General features: G+C 43.5%; 1 protein-coding gene across 2 annotated transcripts; it reads left to right on the forward strand.

Annotated features, from left to right (window-relative positions):
- The first annotated feature begins 717 nt into the window (after window positions 1-717).
- arhgap45b (Rho GTPase activating protein 45b) lies at window positions 718-18,655 on the forward strand. Of its 2 annotated transcripts, none has more exons than XM_061737764.1 (24): window positions 718-993; window positions 2,167-2,401; window positions 3,434-3,616; window positions 7,450-7,590; window positions 7,707-7,791; window positions 8,682-8,754; window positions 8,954-9,026; window positions 9,480-9,611; window positions 9,698-9,759; window positions 9,856-9,966; window positions 10,961-11,041; window positions 11,136-11,303; window positions 11,465-11,602; window positions 11,695-11,891; window positions 12,652-12,761; window positions 12,879-12,965; window positions 13,148-13,249; window positions 13,359-13,522; window positions 15,565-15,750; window positions 15,831-15,968; window positions 16,472-16,743; window positions 16,842-17,079; window positions 17,467-17,569; window positions 17,772-18,655. In XM_061737764.1, the coding sequence occupies exons 1-24, from the start codon at window positions 733-735 to the stop codon at window positions 18,233-18,235; spliced, it is 3,804 nt and encodes a 1,267-aa protein (XP_061593748.1). In that variant the 5' UTR covers window positions 718-732; the 3' UTR covers window positions 18,236-18,655. The 2 variants fall into 2 exon arrangements, with proteins under 2 accessions (XP_061593748.1, XP_061593749.1); XM_061737765.1 differs by lacking the exon at window positions 718-993 and adding an exon at window positions 1,358-1,734.
- Window positions 18,656-18,676: the final 21 nt, after the last annotated feature.

Below are 18,676 nucleotides of genomic sequence, written 5' to 3' on the forward strand. Positions count from 1 at the left end.
TGCTGATCATGGCTTGCAATAAAAAAGGCTTGAAATATTTCAGTTGATTTGTAATGAATCCAGCAAGCATGTATAACATTTTTGTTTTTTTAATTGCATTACAGAAAATAAAGAACTTTATCACAATATTCAAATTTTCTGAGACAGTCCTGTATATACTTATATATATATATATATATATATAAGTATATTTATATATATATATATATATATATATATATATATATATATATATATATATATATATATATATTATATATGTATGTGTATATATATATATATATAATTTTTTTTAAATCTTTTACCAACTTGGTATTAGACATTAATATGTATGCAGACACAAAAAATCATCAGCGTTACGTCCATAAAAGTTGCCGTAATAAAAATAAAATAAAAACTTTAAAAAAGTGCGCGCTAACGGGCTTTTCGGGGTGCGCACCTGTCCGAGCAGCAGGTGTTTACGGGCAGGTCACGTGGTGTGTCGCACCTGTGCCCGGTGGACTGATTGCAGCGAGTTGGAACCAACACGCCGCTTGTTTTGTGTCCGCGTCCGCCACTTCCCCGTTTCACTTTGACATAATTGTTTTGTCAAAGAAACTGATGGAAGAGCATGTCGGCGTGAACTCCTCTGAAACCAGTGGCAGCACCAGTCCCCCCTCTCCTCCCCCGGGCCACCCCTCGCCTCCCTCTCCTCCCCCCCGGCGGAGTGAGTCTGCGCGGCGGCGCGCCTCCATGAGCGACGGCCGCAGGAGGAAGACGCACAGACACCAGCCCTGGCTGCGCAGCGGCCGCACTGACGCCACTGACGGCAGAGCCAGCAAGTGGCGCGTCGGGGGGTGGGTGGGGGGGCTGTACGTCAAGCTGAGAGAGGTCGGCATGGACGGCAAAGGCACCCTGAAGATGTTCGGCAAGAAGCAGCGGGTGCTCATCAAGACGCCATCCATCTCGAAGAAGAGCCGCGCAGGAAGCCCGGGGCCGCAGGGCGCCCCGTCGGTGAGCCGAGCATCACTTCTGGTTTCTGTGTGTGTGTGCCAAGCGTGATTTATGGTTCTGCGTTAAATCGACGCAGAGCCTACGCCGTAGGCTCTGCGTCAATTTAACGCAGAACCATAAATCAGCCTTCAGTCAGCGCGCTCCTGTGTGAGGAGTCAGATGACCTTCAGTTGGAGGGGACAGACCTCAGACAGGGCTCTGGACCAGGGGTCACTGCCTTCTGGTTGTGGTGTTATATGTGTGTGAGTCTTACACCAGATGTAAGTCTGTTTTTTGGTGAACTTTTTCTCACTTTTTAAACTTTTTTTTTTTAATTCAGTCCCAGCTGCCTCTGGCTCTGGCTGCTGAGATCAGGGAGAGAAACCGGCACCTGTTAGAGCGAAACTCCTCAAAAACAGTCATTATGATGCGGTGCCTCTGGGCCAGAGATGCAGATGGGAGTCTGATCGCACATTGACGCCCAGCAGTGGACAGGAAGTACATGTACGCCTCCTGCGGGTCTCTCCCCACCAGTGGTGTCGGGCTAGTAGTGTGTGTGTTTTGGTGGCGGCTTTCAGAAGTTGACTTTTTATTGTAGTCAGAATGGGGAGCGAGCTGTAGCGGGGCAGGAGAATGCTGAAACGTGGTGGTAAGTGTAGCTACAACCCTTACGCCACGAGTCAAAGAGTTAGGAAAGCAGAGGGCAAAGGCAAGGACGGGCTGGACATCCTGCCCAACAAGCACACCATATGGCTTAAGCAGGTACGTTTAAGTATTTACCTCGGCAGACGGGTTTTGTCTTTCTCGATAGATATTGGGGCTGTTGTAAAAATGCAGTAGTTGGACTCTGAATTTGGGTGGCGTTAAGCGACTGATAAGATGTGAGCCCTGGACTATTTTAAAAGCCTTTTTTGTACCTTTTGGGGCATGAAAAAGTTAATTTCCCCAGTTCTTCTTCCAAACTGTACGTGTTATTCGATACTGCGTTGGGTTGGCCACACCCGACAGTAGCTGGGAGTCAGGAAGTGTTGCACAACGCCACACAGGATCTTGTGAAAGTCTTATGTGTGTTTACCAACAGCGGCGCTGCTGGTGTTGAAGGGCCCCGAAGCGACGACTCGTGCTGTCGAGGCTGAGCCGAAAGCTCGGATGAGGATGCGTTTCTGATCTTCTCTGTGCCTCTCTTTCTGCCAGCTGTCCATACTGCAAGAGCAGCCTCGGAAGGATGCGGGCGACACCAGCCTCTCTTCCTCGTCCTTCTCCTCCTCTTCCACACTTACCCCGACCTCAGCGGGGCACCAGGACCTCTCCCCGTCATGCCCGGGCACCCCGAGCACTCAGCACGGCAAGCTGCAGGGAGTGGGCTGCGCGTCCCCCGTGTCCACCCTGAAGAGGCCGACCACGCTCAGCCGCCACAGCAGTGCTGCAGGTCCGCTCAAACACACCCACCTCTGCTTTAAGCTGAAAGGGAACAAAGATGGTGTTAGAAACACCTTCTGACCTCTTGAAATGGAGCACACTGACGTTTCATTACATTTTTATATTCATCTCCCTATAAACTATAAGTTTGAGTGTTAATGTATCTTGATGCCATCACAGAGGAAACTGAACTAAAGCTACATCCAGAAGCTGTTTTTTCAGTATTTGATTAGAGACATGAGCCCCAGTGTCCCAGAGGACAAGATGACATCTCCAGTTTTATGATGCAACTGACTGATATTCTCAATTCAAAGATTTTATGTGTGAAGATGTACAAAAGCAAAGGCACCTGTTCCACACACTTAAAGGAGAGATTCATATTAGGGTATAGACTCATGGGTGTCACCGGTTGATCTTTTTTAAACTGAGTTTTGGTGGTTATGTTTCTGGAGTAGTTGTTTGGCAAAGAGATACTGGTCTTGTGATCCAGCTGTTGGAAAGTGATGAACAACTCTGACAAAATGTGGAACTGATCCTTTTTCTTTTAGGAGTCTTCAAACAAGGAGTTTTCAGCCAAATTACTGAAAACGTAACTTAGGGCTGTGCGATTAATCGATTTTAAATCGAAATCGGATTTATTGATCAAGACGATGTTAAAAAAAGGAAAATCGGAAAATCGATTTTCCTCTCTCTTTTTCATATAGCTGGAAAAGAAGAAGAGAGCTGGCTGCATTACAGACAGAGCTCGTCTAGTCATCTTTGTTTGGTCAAGAAAATTGTAAATGTTGTCACTTTACTAAACTTGAGGAGGATTTACAGTATCTTTCAATTGCACTTCATTCCCAATAGGGAAATTTGTTTGCTATTTTTCTTTAAAAATAAAGATAAAATATTTGAAACAATTTATTCCATTGTCTTTTGTAGTTTTACCAAAAAAATCGAAATCGAAAATCGGGTTTTCAGAGAAAGAAATCGGGATTTTATTTTTGTCCAAAATCGCCCAGCCCTAACGTAACTGTGGTTTGGCCCCATGTCTCCTCAGGCTTCCCGCTCCCATCGTGGGTCCACACGAGGGGCCAGGGAAAGGGGGCCCTGACCCCGTCTCCTCAGCCCGAGAGTCCGGACAGCGCGGCCATCGAGGTGGAGGACATCCCGGCCCTGCTGAGGGACGTGGCGCGCTTCGCGGAGGCCGTGGAGAAGCTGAAGGATGTCGTGTTGACTGAGGGTAAGATGCATTTCATGGAGCGTGTGAAGGCCAGTCCCAACTCGGCCCACACAAGAAGGGTGCAAATATTTACCTGTGGGGTGATCTGGGAATCCTCGACGTGTGCTGCGATCACACAGCCGAACACGTGAAATATTGTTTGTTTTTTTCACCACCGCGGAGGACTGGCCGGTTGTTTCTGCATCAGGAGTTTGCAGACGGAACAATACCGCGTTTGGTCTCTCTTCCATTCCTGCAAGACCTCACATGAAGAGAGCGTTCATGGCAGGCGCTCTATCGAACTTGCATCCGCCATGTTTACTAACACGTGCAGCAGCAGCAGAATGGGGGAGCTAACGTGCATGAGCAAGCTTACGAGTAGGCTCTGAGCTTCCTCTCTCCAACGAGCAGTTATGTCTCAGCGACACAGTCAACCGCAGTCTTGTCTCTTGCAGGAAGCCAGGTTCTTGTTTCCTGCAGCCACGTACACACACTCTTATCCTTGTGCACAATGCAGCTTAGTTTAATGCAGACATACATCCACCCCCTCGGACTGGACTCCACCTGCTCAACACTCGAGCTGTGATCTCAGAGCTCAGGTTTATTGTCGCGTCCTCTAGCTCAGTGGTTCCCAACCTTTTTTCCTTGGACCCCCTACTTGTGTCTAAGACCAGCCGGGCCCCCCGACCCGTACGTACTAACAGCAAAAGAGTAAAGTGATTCGTTACAAATCTTTAATTGAAAAAATTAACATTAATTATGTTTTTGTGATACATTTCTCTTTGGTTAACCCTGTATACATATGACTTTGTTTTTCTCACCTTCATTTTGTGTCACCAATGTATAAAATATGCACAGAAAATAATTGCAAGGACATAAAATAATTTCTGAAAAATGTCTTAATATGAGCGCAAACATTTTTAACATTTTTCCTTTAACAACCTGTCGGAGTAGTAGTATGATTAAATGTTGAATAATGGTATAATAATAAGTTATTAAGTTTTTATCCTGCTAAATAACTTAGAAATATATTTTGGTCATTTTAAAATACTACGTGGGTTTATACAGACTTGGATTACAGTATTCCATTAGGTGTGTTTATTATTTTTTATTTATTTAACATGCACAAATGTAATTTTTACAACTGCATATCCTCAAAGCAGACAAAGTTTTGCGCCCCCCAGAGATCGGGGGGGCCCGGACCCCAGGTTGGGAGACACTGCTCTAGCTGGACGGGGCTGTTTTTAGGAGAGGTCCTTAAAGGTTTCTATTCTGTTTCCTTTTGTCTGCCGTTATCTGGTTTTGTTCCGTCATGCTCTCCACCCATGTGAGCTCTCTAAACAGGAAGCCATGATGGATGGCTCTTTGACAGAAAGGCCTCGTCCATACTTCCTCCTCTGGCAGGCCGGCTCCCTCAGCGTGACGTCACGCTTCGTCTTAAACACCAGCACAGTTACAGTACCAGTCCGTTAACTTGGAGGGTTCTCCTTGCCCACTTTATCATTTATTTATTTATTTTTTTTATTTTTTTTAACTGTTTTTGTGAACAGGAAAACAGATGTAGGAAAGTGCCAGAGGTTTCTAATCTTGCAAAACAAGAGAGAAGGGACCACATCCTCTCTGGCGCTGCAGTAGTCTCGGGTCCCTCCGTTCTCGCTGGTTGCAGCTGCTCCCACACTCACACACATTTTCAGACACCGGGGAGAGGACGATGTCCGGCTGCCCTCTGGCCACTGTCTACACGCTTTACCGAGGTGTGAAGTTGCAGAATTAAGCCGAAAAGAATGAATAAAACCCGTCTCTGTGTGAGAGCGAAGAGGAAATGAGGATGCAGGCCGTCGATGTGCCACTGGGGACTTTTCAGCTGATATTGCATCATCTGTGTGTCTTGTAATCTTATGCACAAAGGGAAGAAACACTTACTTTAAAGAATTTTTTTGAGGGGAAAGACACTTGATTTAAGAAAAATAACAAAACTGAAAACATACGAGCACTAAACTACAGGGTAACTTTAAGAGCTCTACTTTAGCTGAAAAGTTTAAAGACCCCGACAGAACAATCCACTTACCTGCCAGTGACACTTATCACACGCAAAACAGCAAAGATGTTTGTTTATGCTTTACATTTGGTAACTCCCCTAATTTGGTGTTCTTCATACATCAGGATATTTAAATTTTACGAACATTTACATTTATTGTCCAGGTGGGGCATTTTGTAATTAAACAGGCAATGATTTTACATCAATTTCCTGAACAAAATTAGTGTGAGGCTGGCTCATAATTAGAGCATTTACTTAGGTCTTATTTATAGTTTTACCACGGTCTGTGTGAATACTCTATTCTGATTGGCTGGCAGGTGTAGGTTATAAGTGATAATCTACACCTAGAAAACAAGTTCGGTCAAATTGCCTGATAACTTTAATAACTTAAATTTTTCATTGCGCTGGATCAACTGCCAGGTGGTAACCACGGCAACGGAGATTCAGAGAAGAGCCGGCTACCGCAGGACGGCGACATGAATGATTTTATAATTTATTTTAATTTATTTGGTGAATTTAACAATTTGGATGACTGGGATGCAGAAGAGAGAAAAGAAAATAGCGGAGCTGAGCTGAGCGGACTAGAATATCTCCCGTTACCAAGGAAACTGAGTTATGGCTTGTTAAAACACTTTGTAACTTACCAGGTTACAACGGCTGCAGACGAGAGAGATTAAATAGGTGCTCAGCCGCTCAGCTGTGGCTCATTATAAAACAAATGATTTCAACTGAAAACACATTAAAGCATGAATAACTGATTTAATATTTATGTTTTTTGGTAAGTGGCCGTGGTATAAGCGAGGTGACGTAATCATAAATATATGGACTTGGCGGAGGCAAACCTCACGCCCCTGAGTCGTCCATATATTTCTGATAATGTACACCTCGTCGGGCATTATCCCTTACTTATTTTGTTAGCTGACTCAAAGTAAACACATTTGGAAACATGCTTTGTTGAAAACGGTGTACTTCTTATGGCAGGATTTTTAAACCTAAAACCCACCTTATTTATAAATGTATTTGATTTCGGTCAAAGCTGATCTGGATCTGCAACACTCTGGATTTACAGCTCAGGATGAGAGCATCTTTACGAAAAGGAAATGAAATACAATTGTATTTTTCTCTTGACGGCTATAATTTGTTTTCACAATCGTCAGAAGCCAAAATTATTACTGGCAATAAAACTAAATTAATTCAAGAGGTGTGCTTGTCTCTTACACTGAGAGAATTTGGATATTTTGGATGTTTTTGGTTTGATAAATCAGAAAATGCTGTTTTTAGGATTATAGTGTTTTTCAGCGACTTTATTAATATCAAATGAAAAAGGCCTTCAGAATATAAAGTCAAAATACATCTAGAGAATTTAAACCAGTGATTTTTCACTTTAGGAGCGCATGAGCAGGGTTACAAAAATAAAATAAAAATACTTTGACACTCTACTCTCTACTTGTACTCTAACTTTTATCTGGTTTTATTGGGATTTGTTTCCTATTTTAAATATGTTAACACAGATGATGTATTGTAAAATAAATAGTTGAAAATGTTTTGTCTGACAGACATAGAGGCAAAACCAACCCGTGCATGTGGAAGACAACGTCACTTTGCTGCAGCATCACCACGGCTGCGTGTTTTGTTTTTTTTTCCCAGATTTAAGAGACGTTCTGAAAAGCTGGCAACTTTTCATGCCGAAGTGTGTGTGATTAAAATAAATGTCCTCCCAGGGAGAAACTGAAGTGGTCTGAAAGGTGTGCTTCAGCACTGATGTGCAGATCTTCTGACAAGTCACCTTTCTCACCTGTTGTGCTTTTCCACACAGGTAAGGAAAGCCAGCGGCCCGTGGCCCACGAGTGTCTGGGAGAGGTTCTGCGTGTTCTCCGTCAGGTCATCAACACATACCCTCTGCTGAACACCGTGGAGATCCTCACCGCTGCCGGCAAACTCATATCCAAGGTTAAAGGTCAGTCAGCTGCGCAGAGATGTCTGTATCAATTGTGAGGAAAACAAAAGTAGACGGAGGAAATTGTAAAGTTCTGACCACAACCCGGTAACCTGAACATGTGAACGATTTTACAGGTTTCCACTATGAGGCGAGTAATGAGGCTGATAAGAAAGACTTTGAGAAAGCAATTGAAACAATTGCAGTGGCTTTTAGCAGCAAGTGAGTATGACAAACCTTTTACACATCTCAATGTTCAGTTCAGAGCCGTCACAGCTCCGGTGTCTGTGACAAGAGTTCACAGCCGGGCTTTAAAGATGAAACGTTTCACTGTTCCCAAACAGCCATTACTATTATTTATTTTACACAGTGCAGTCTGTTGTTGGACTGAGAGAGAAGTGCAGTGATGGTGACACATTTGCATGAGGCAGAGCTGAAAACAGGAAGTGGTTTTTGATCTACAGTCACAAAACCAAAACTTGAGTGCTCTTGACTGCGTGACTGTCAAGTGATCATGGTGCACTGACTGATGTATTGAGAGAATTATCACTTGATTTGAGATACTTGACAGACCAAATGTATTGTAAAATGTGGCAACAACAAGGTCATTAAACCTGCAAAGATTTATTTCAGTAGTCTGGATACTGTTTTTGTGCAGCGGCAATCAATCAGCCATCTATCTGTGCTGGTTCAGACAGCCGTTGCAGAGCTGTGGGAGGAAGTGAGCTGGCATAGACAGTTGAAATCTGTCTCACAAAGCTGCTTACTTGTTCCCTCCTCCACTCTTCCCCACTTTGACTTGTTTTCTTTCAAAATTAAAAGAAAACTCCAAAATGAAGATCCCACTTTTATTGTGCATCCCACCACTCGGTTTCAGAAAGGACAGCAGCATTTAATTTCTTTGAATTTACCAGTAAACGTTTGAAGCTGATGGTAACTTGGTTATCTTTATCGCTTCCTGTCTCCTGGGTACCTGTAGAGGTTTCACGCAATGTTCAAGCCTCTTCCTCTTCTTTTTCTTTTAAAACAATTGTGTTCAGAAAGCCGACCTGATTTCTGAACAACTGTTTGTGCTTCACTTCTCATGCGTCCCTACTCCCTTCTGTCTCCAGCGTGTCTGAACTGCTGATGGGAGAGGTGGACAGCAGCACGCTGCTCTCCCTGCTGCCCACAGAGAAGAGCAGGGTGAGTTTATCTCCTATAGCGTCTCTGTTATCGGCTTTAAAAACAAAATATTGCTGTTACCAAACACACTTTGTGTTTACATTTTCTTTACAAAGGGATTTTCCTCTGCCAACTTTCCACTGAGTGTAGAAGGGAAAAAACCCTCCCTCCGCCACTGACGGGTTTGTTTGTCACTAATGAATCATCCGTGTATTTACAGTCTATGGAGAACTTGTACACCTCACCAGGCCAGGGAACAGATGGACACTTCAGGAGCGACCTGCAGGACACGGGTAAGCACAGACTCACAATCATCAATCATCCGTCCAGTTACTGTTGATTCACCCAGTTTTAATACCAGTTGCATGTCAATGCTTCTATTATGTCTCATTTTATATATTTTGATGCGAAAGAAAACGGCAAATCTGACACCCACCAGTAGTAAATGAGACTAATCCACTTGATTCATGCAGGGTTCTACATTAGCCGTTTCAAACCCTAGATGGAAGGTCTCCCTCTGCTGTTTAACAGACAATAAATACATGAGTGAATGAGGCAAAGCTCCGCAGGCGAAAGTTGAACCTAAATAAACTGTCTAATGTTTGCAGATGATCATTTCAGCAGTACACAGTCCCATCTTTATCGTAAACTTTCACCTTCCAGTAATCACATTTGACAAAAACAGTTTGTCGTCATGGCGACCAACTTCACGTGCAGTGACAGGGCTGTGTCTTTGGACCCCGTAGGCAGAGTGGAGGAAGTGGACGTGGTCCTGCAGCGCAGTGAGGGAGGGGTGGACTCGGCTCTGCTTTATGCCAAGATGATTTCCAAGTACATGAAGGACCTGATGAGCTACGTGGAAAAGAGAACTTCACTGGGTGAGTGGACGTGCCATGGGACGACAAATTCATGCCGCAACCTGAAAATGTGCAAAGATAAACTTTTTTTTCTTCTGTTTTACCAGAAACTGAATTCTCAAAAGGCCTTCAGAGATTATATCAGTCCTGCAAGCACAGCATAACACATGTAAATCTCATTCCTATCACCTTCAGATTGAAAATTAAAGTCCAAAGCTTTATGACATAAATTGTAACCGTCTCACTCGCCCCATCGCTCCCTCAGCCCCACATGCCCCTCTTCTCCATCTACTCTCTGGCTCTGGAGCAGGACCAGGAGCAGAGCGTGGGGCTGCAGCAGGCCAACACCACCCTGCACAACCAGACCTTCATCCAGGTAATCGCACTGAGATCGCATCATATATGTGCAAAAACAGCTGACAGGGTTCGTTCGCAAACGAAGCAGGAACAGGTGTGTGTGTGAACGGCTTAGGTTGGCAGAGGTCAGAATATTCCCAGTAAATTCCCCTATGTTCCCATTAAATACCAAAGAAAAATGTTCAACTAAAAAAAATCCTGGACATTTGCTGCTTTTGAAGTAACTGCAACATAAACTCGGCTTCAGCGTCTTTGTGCTGGATGCTACTGATGCTATCAATTAGTTTTCATTCTGGGATCAGTAAAGGCTCTTGGGTTCTTGATGCCCTTAAATCAGTCAGCAGCAGATGTTGGGAACCTCCTGTCAGGTACATTACTCCGTCTGTTCGGGCTCCGATGGAACGAAGAAGGGCTGAGGGTTGCAAAGGGTCGGAAAATCCCTCACTAACTTCTAGAAGGTGCCCAGAAATTTTCCATGGAAAGTGAAGCTATTATGGAAATGTATTTGAAATCAAATTGTGTTTATGGCATCGTGAGAATAAATTTACAATTTTATTTGCTAACTTACATTTGGCATGTCTGGTTTCATATAACCATGTTTTTGTATCACATTTTTTTGTTTTTAGATATGTATCACAAATGTTTGCCTTAATTTAATCAAAACTTGATTATACGTAGTCTGGCTTCAGTAGTCACACAGTCACGTGCAGGTTCCTAGAAGTTAGGGTAGAGAGGCAAAAAAATGACATTAAATTTGCTATAAACAGAAATAAATGTTAAAGATTAAGTTAGTAAATCTGTTAATCTATAAACGTAATCTGCACATTTGCACGTTTCCTGTCTATGACCATGTTTCCATGGATTCCCACGTTCCCCTCGGTTACTAAGGAAACTTTCTAGCTTTGAAACATCCCCAGATTGTGGGAACCGCCACACAAACTGGGTTTAAACGTGTTTGAGGCTGCAGCAGCTGCCTGTCACCTCTGATCTTCCTTTTTTCTCTGCCTGCACAGCCTCTGATGCAGCGCACCAAGGAGCACGAGAAGAAACGGAAGGAGATAAAGGAGCATTGGACTCGAGCTAAGAGAAAACTGGTACTGGTCTTTGAATTTGGAATCATCACATTTGATTTAGATTATTTCAAAATAAGAAATAGGCAAATGGGATTTTGTTGTAACCTGGTTTTAGATGGAGTGTGAGTCAAACCTGCGCAAGGCCAAGCAAGGCTACATGGTCCGCCGTGAGGAGTATGACAAGGCTATGTCAGCGACCTGCAAAGCGGAGGAGGAGGGAGGGGGCTCTACCGCTAAGTCTGTAGAGAAGAAGAAACGGCTGGAGGAAGAGGCTCGCAACAAGGTTGTTATCAATGATGGCATTTATTGCTGTGGGTGTCAGAATATTTCTGAAATCTTTATCTGGTTACAAGAGAGATGTGATCAACGTAATCAACACTTGTGTGAAAGAGAGAGAGGCATCAATAGAAAACCAGTTTCTAAATTGAAAGTGTTTGTGCACAGGCAGACGAGGCGGAGGCCACCTACCGTACATGTATAGCAGATGCCACCACTCAGCAGCTGGACCTGGAACACACAAAGGTCACAGTGCTGAGGCAGCTGCAGGACATCGTCAAGCAGAGCGATCAGACCCTGCGCTCGGTCAGAACCAACACAAACAGGGAATTCATGGCACCGTAATACAAGAGTGACACAAATCGGCTCGTCTCTAACCCCCACCCTTGCTCCTGCAGGCCACCATCTCCTACTACCAGCTCATGCACATGCAGACCGTGGCCTTGCCGGTCCACTACCAGACGCTGTGTGAGAGCAGTAAACTGTACGACCCCGGCCAGCAGTACGCAGCCCACGTGCGAGACCTACAGCTCCCCGAGCAGCCCAATGTCCACTACTCATTTGAGTCGTACTCCCCCGTCAGTGCGTCGTCACAGTAAGGACTTCAAACCCAAATTCCTAACCAAATCAAAAATGCAGACATCACATGCTTGTCATTTGTTTGTGGCTGCCCAAGTCTGAAAGGATGTCTTTTAGTAAGGCAAGTTTATGTGTATGTCACATCTCAGCAACAAGGCCATTCAAAGTGCTTTAAATAATTAAAATATGAAAGTGAAGAGGAGGAAAATAAATTGAGTTATAGTGCAGTGGCAGAATAAAGTTAAGTTAGACTTAAGCTTGAGTTACAATTTAGTACTGAAATTAACATGGTTTAGAAGGGTTTAAATCACTTAGTCAAAGGAAGCTGTGAACAAATGAGTTTTTATCCCTGAACTGAGGGTTTCAGCATTCCTGCAGTTTTCTGGATGTTTGCTCCAGATCTGTGGAGCATAGAAGCTGAATGCTGCTTCTCCATGTTTAGAGAGTTTTTTTTTTTTTTTTTTTTTTGGTTACATCTCCCTTTTTTGAAGTTTTCAGATGGATGGTGATTGTTTGGCACAGTTTATGTGCAGAATTCAGTCCAGTTATTTACTTCTGTTTGCACTTCTTGTCAACAGATAAACTAACTTATTGGCTTATTATTTAGTGAGCAGATGTCAGAGTTGAGATGATCTAATACTTCCGACGAGCTGATTTATGTGCAGTACGACTACGATTCAGGAATAAATGTCCTGAGCCGAACTGCATTCAAGGAGCAGGTTGAATTAAACATGCCACTGTGAAGTTATTTAGTGTCTTATCCTAAATCATTGCAGCCATGGCCACAGACTGAGAAATGACAGTTTCAACACTGACACGGTTCAGACAGACTGTCCTACTATCAGCGTGGATTCAGCAGCTGCAGACGCAGAGGTTCAGCGCAAGAGTAAGTGATGCATCGTGAACAACTTTATAGCTCTGAAAAGGGATTCAGACTTCCGGCCCTGTGAAACAAACCCATTTTATTTATTTTTTTATTCTGTCTTTTCCTTTTTGATTCAAGGACAGGGCCACAAGTCATGGGGTTCAACAGTAAGCAACGACAGCGTTGGAGGAGAGGGAGGGCTGGATTCTCCCACTGCAAGCACGGGTAAGAGTGAATTAACTCAAAACGGGTTACAAATGTGAATGCAGCCCCCAAGTGGCTTTGTCTTGTCACAAAAGAAGCGGTACGGCCAGGGAGTCTTCACGGACGAGAAGGCCATGTCGCTGCATTACAACTTTTGCTTTCATAAATGAAGCCATTTTACATATAAACTTATACGTTTTAAGGTGATGTCACGAAAATGGCTCGGACGTCATCAACGGGTACGATGTCATCCGATGACGATGTGGACGAGAAGGACGGGAATGTGTCCTCTTTTGAAAGTCCAAGTAAGACTTAGATCGTCTAATTCCAGCTCACACAGGGAACCACATGCTGGATGTTTGTCTTGTGTGGACTTCTCCTGGAGTGTGTGTTGATGAACGCTGTTCTGTGTAGATATAAACGGCATGGATCCAGACGTGGTGGTTTCCACCAGACCTTTCCGGAACGTCGGCTTGTCCAAAGCAGCACAAACTCACCGACTCAGGAAGCTGCGGACTCCTTCCAAGTGTCGCGAGTGTGACAGTTACGTTTACTTCCAAGGGGCCGAGTGTGAAGAGGTAAATTATCCACACCCTGATGCTTGTATGGGGGTACATATACAGCATTTAGCGTGTTTAAAATCCTTGCTTGTGTATCTTCCAGTCTTTTGTCTCAAAAGTAACCCATTGTTAGATTTCTCTCACACACATTGCTGAAACCATTTTTGAGGAGCAAAAACCTACTTCCCAGTGCCCTAAAAAGTTGTAGAGAGATGTCACTAAAATGTTGCTGCAAGGACATGCAATGTGTAAAATGTATCTAAGCCTCACATTCCTTCCCTTTTGCATTGTAAAAGTAAATGCATTTTTAAATTGTAAATTGGATCTGACTGTCTTCTGCAAATATTTATATTAGTCTTTAAACAGCAGGGGGAAAAACAAGATTCAGGTCAGAGATTATGAGTAAAAGCCAACAAGTACGGAAGCGTTGCGCTGCCACCTCCAGTGAAAGAAAAGAAGAAAAAAAGTCTATCACAATATAGCGTGAACATTTATTGTATAAACTATCTTTAAGTTTGTACAATATGTTATCAACTAATTACAATATTTTTTATGTTTGACGATATATATGGTTATTACAATATACACTTATCAAGTCATAATGAAAACCTTTTCATCTTCATACAATATATGATCATGTTATTACAATATAAGTGTTTATTGTAAGAATGTAATGATATATTCAAACATGAAAGATTTTTTGTAATCTGTGATAAGATAAAATATATAATGTTGGAACATAAACATTTCACATTATAACGTGATTGCTCTAATTTTCCTTTAAAGATGTTGGCACTTCCGTCCATAAGAGCTTGAAAGATTCACAGAATCTTTCCGCCTCCTTTTACTTGTAGGTGGTAACGACTGTTGGATATTTCAGCAGAGTCGTGCACCTCATTTGGTAGCTGCTCTAAAACATTAACGTCCAATCTTTGATGAACTTTAAATAATCAGATGGCTGTGTAGTGTGGTTTGTGTGCCTGACAAATGTACACACATATTGATAAATTATAAAACCTCAGTACATACCAGCAGGAATTAAACTGGGGTTATGGATTAGAACTTTAATGCTTTCCAACCAGAGGGTTAGTAGCAGCCAAATACTGTTAATCAAATGCACTTGATTAATTGAAGATCAGCAAGAATGACCAGCTCCATAATGACAGAAATGTTGGTTGTTTTCTGGCGTTCATCATTTAGGTACTAACACAAAGTGGAAGAGGAAAGACATCAGCAAAGATCTTAGACGAACCGTTCGTGGATATCAATCTGGGGCTATAAAGCCATTTTCAAATGAGTCTGTCGTTCTATAGTCAGATTATTTACAGGTGGAAAACATTCACTACTGTTGCCAGTCTTCTCAGGTGTTGACCTCAACAAGTTTCCCCACAGTTCAACCATGCACTACCTACAGGCCTTAGTTAGCATGTTAAAAATGCTTTTCAAAAACGGCTAATGCTTCAGCAGAACAGTGAAGAAACAAATGTATCTTCTCTTTCAGTTATTCTCTTGTAGATTAGCGGTGCATTGTAACGATGCAGAGTTTATACCTGCTCTAGAACAAACTGTTGTGGCAGGAACTACAGAAATAAAAGCCTACAAACCTCAATGAGCTGGGGCAACAATGAGGGGAAGAGCTGACCAAATTTCATCGAGAGCTATGTGAGAGAGTGATAACACAAAACGGTTGCATCAGGTTATTGCTGCTAAAGGTATTTCTGAAAATTATTGAACCGTGGTGTGTATTAACATTATCATTAACATTATATTAACTGCTTCTGCATTTTGGTTTGGTTTCTTCAAAATGACAATATGGTATATGTTGGTGGAAGATACCGGGAACAAAATAGTTTAAAAAGAGAGGTTAACTTATTGTAATCTTTTTTTTTTATAAATGTGCTGCCCCAGAAGTTGTAAATCTATTCCTTGTGTTTCTGTACTTGTGTGGTGAATGAGCATCATGCAGGTTTTGATTCAGTCTCTTGCTCAAGCGCTTGTTGTTTCTTATTTCTCTGTCTACGGGGCTTATCGTGTTGGCTGCATGTACTCTGTCACCCCAGTGTTTCCTGGCGTGTCACAAGCGCTGTCTCGAGACTCTGGCTATCCAGTGTGGTCATAAGAAGCTGCAGGGGCGTCTTCAGCTGTTCGGCAGGGAGTTTTCTCAGGTAGCCTGTGCCAGCGACAGCATACCCTTCATCATCACCAAGTGCATCACGGAAATAGAAAGACGTGCACTCAAGATGAAGGTAAGAAGCACCTGTTTTATGCTGTTTCAGTTCGATCCGTTTAGATGATGGGGTTACGAAGCGCTGCTTTCTCCTCACAGGGAATCTACAGGGTGAACGGGGTGAAGACTCGAGTGGAAAAGCTGTGTCAGGCCTTTGAGAACGGGAAGGAACTGGTGGAGTTGTCTCAGTGTTCCCCGCACGACATCAGCAACGTCCTCAAGCTCTACCTCAGACAGGTACACATGCCCGCTGGCCTTTAGTCGAGCCATTTACAGAAATGAGCAGGAGTATCAAGGAAAAAATCCCTCCCAGTTGTACTTCAAGATTTTAAAGGCTTTGTGCAATCGAAAGTTAACTGCATCAACATCCACGTTGTTTAATTACCTGGAAGTCAAGTTTAAGTATTTGTTTCTTTGGGTTTTAGCACTTATCCCTCCAAATACCAGGTTATTTCTTAATGCTTTTCATAAACAGTGCTTCTCCCTCTGACAATTTTCCCTAAACGTACTTGGATTTCAAAGCATATCCACAAAAAGTCCTTAAAATTAAAAAGGGCTTTTATTAATTTACCAGGAATTCTCCCTGAGAAACCTTTTGAAGGTGTTGCTAACAGAGTTGGATGTCATTTTAGTGATCTTGGTTTGCATATAACTGGAGTTCTCTGTGGTCATGACGTCACAAGTGTTTGCTTTATGCTTACTCAAGCCTCTAATGGACTTTCCTGTTCCTTCACCTCCAGCTGCCAGAGCCCATCATGCTTTTCCATCTGTACAACAGACTGATGGGTCTGGCCAAGGAAAGCCTCCAGAGCGAGGGAGACGGGGCGGAGGGAGAGGAGGCTGAGTCTGGCGGGACTAGCCTGGGGGTGAGCAGGGGGCCTGAGCTCGTGGACCGGGGCCCCGACACCGACCGAGAAGTCCTGGTCTTGGTGGACAGTCTGAGGGACCTCGTGAAGGACCTGCCCAAAGCTAATTTGGCCACGCTGCGCTACATCGCTCGCCACCTTCGAAGGTTGGAACCACGGCCGTACAGACAAGACGAGGCTTTACAACACCTGAATATACGACTATTGGGAGCAGCCACTCAACTGTGTTTTGTTCCCATTTTAGGATTGCAGAGCTGGAGGAAGATAACAAGATGAGTCCTAGTAATTTGGGGATTGTCTTTGGGCCATCCCTAATGCGCCCTCGTCCGACGGGGGCCACGATATCTCTGTCCTCTCTGGTGGATTACCCTCACCAGGCCCGCATCGTGGAGGCCTTCATAGTCTTCTATTCATCCATCTTCCAGTCAAAAACCTCTCAGTCCAACAAAACTTCCCGCTCCGCTTCCAGCACCACTCCGAAGGTGAGATTGTCATCTAAGCATTTTATAACTCCAGCAGAACCCCTGAGCTGTACTATTGTGAATAATTTATGGCTCATATGGAAAAGGAAAGCAATAAAGCCTCCTACAGTCTCACTTGCCGGTAAATAATTGAGGTCGATCAGACCTTTTGTATTAAGATAGATGGAGATAAACTTCATCTTTACAAAGTCATTTCATATTAGGATTGTAACCTGGTTTAAGGAGCTTATTAGGATTAAAGCTTAGAACATGTTCTAAAGTAGCTGCTGACTATAAGTAGTAATCACATCCCAAGTATGTAGGTACGATTCATGTATATGTCTCATTTTCTCCCTAATGTTATAAATCTTATATAACACTTCCCAACATGCTGTCTCACCTTTTCAGGAAAGTGTTGAATGTGAGAAGATGGAGGGCTCTGGTGATGCAGAAGAGGATGACAGCAAAGAAGAGAACAAGCCAGACTCTGACAAGCTGGAGGAGGGATGTGGTATGTTTTTATGATCGTCCAACGCTTGAAATCTTCCTCTAATGGCATCCGTATTAATGGTGCCATCGGTGTAAACCGGAGTCAAGTTCTCTCGTCTGATTTATGTCTGACCTGGCAATAAAGCTTTTTCTGATTCTAATATATTGGTTTTATTTCTAAGTGGGGAGAATAACCATTATGACCTCTCCTCATCTCCATTCAGGAAGTTCTTTGGGGTCACTGGGCTCCAGCGAGCAGCTCCGAGACTCTGACTCTGATGACAGTGTGCAGAGGAGCCGCGGCCTGATGAAGCAGGAGAGCGAGGTGAGCATGGACGAGGACCAGTTGAGCTACAGGGACAGTCTGGACCTGTCCACTCAATCTGCCATGAACCCAGACCCGGAGCAGGATGTGGATCAGGACGACAACCCAGAAGAAGCAGAGCCACCGGCTCTACCAGAGAGCGGCCCTCCCGATGAGACGGCCGCCTCGCAGGATCTGACTGTCTCTCAGGCTGAGCTCAACGTGAACCAGTCCAACAACAACCAGCTGAACAACAACAACCAGCCGCACAACAACCAGCCGCACTCCCCCATGCCGAGCTTGCTGGGGCTTCCACTGACACGTCTGTGCAGAAAGAAATTACCCCTGACGCGGAACCGGGACAGCGAGGCCGACTTTGTCTGATGTCACAATCTTTGCATACAAGCTGTCAGAGAGGCAGAGGCGGGTGGTTCTAGACGTTAAAACTGAAAGGATGCTCTTTACACCAAAATCAATTGTCAAGTTTTTAAAACTGTGTTGTAGTTTGATGCAGCATTGATCTATCCTGCCTGTGAAACCTCTATGCTTTCTGCTCTTTGATGCAGTTAAGCCAGGTTTGCCTTAAATAATTATAAATGTTCTTTGTCTCATAAGTGTTTTTTTTCCTGAGATGTAAAAGCAACCACATCAGAATATGTATACTGTGTAATGTATCAACTTTCTAAGCAGATTCCTTTTTAAAAGTGCTGCTGGTTTTATTTCAGCCCTGAAATTTCAAGACGTTTGTCACTTGTACTCTTTAATATAGATGTTTGAACTATTTTAATAAAATTTTTAAAGTTCTTCTGCATTACATTATTTTTT

This window comes from Cololabis saira, chromosome 13 (assembly GCF_033807715.1).
Source record: "Cololabis saira isolate AMF1-May2022 chromosome 13, fColSai1.1, whole genome shotgun sequence".
Taxonomy (NCBI): domain Eukaryota; kingdom Metazoa; phylum Chordata; class Actinopteri; order Beloniformes; family Belonidae; genus Cololabis; species Cololabis saira.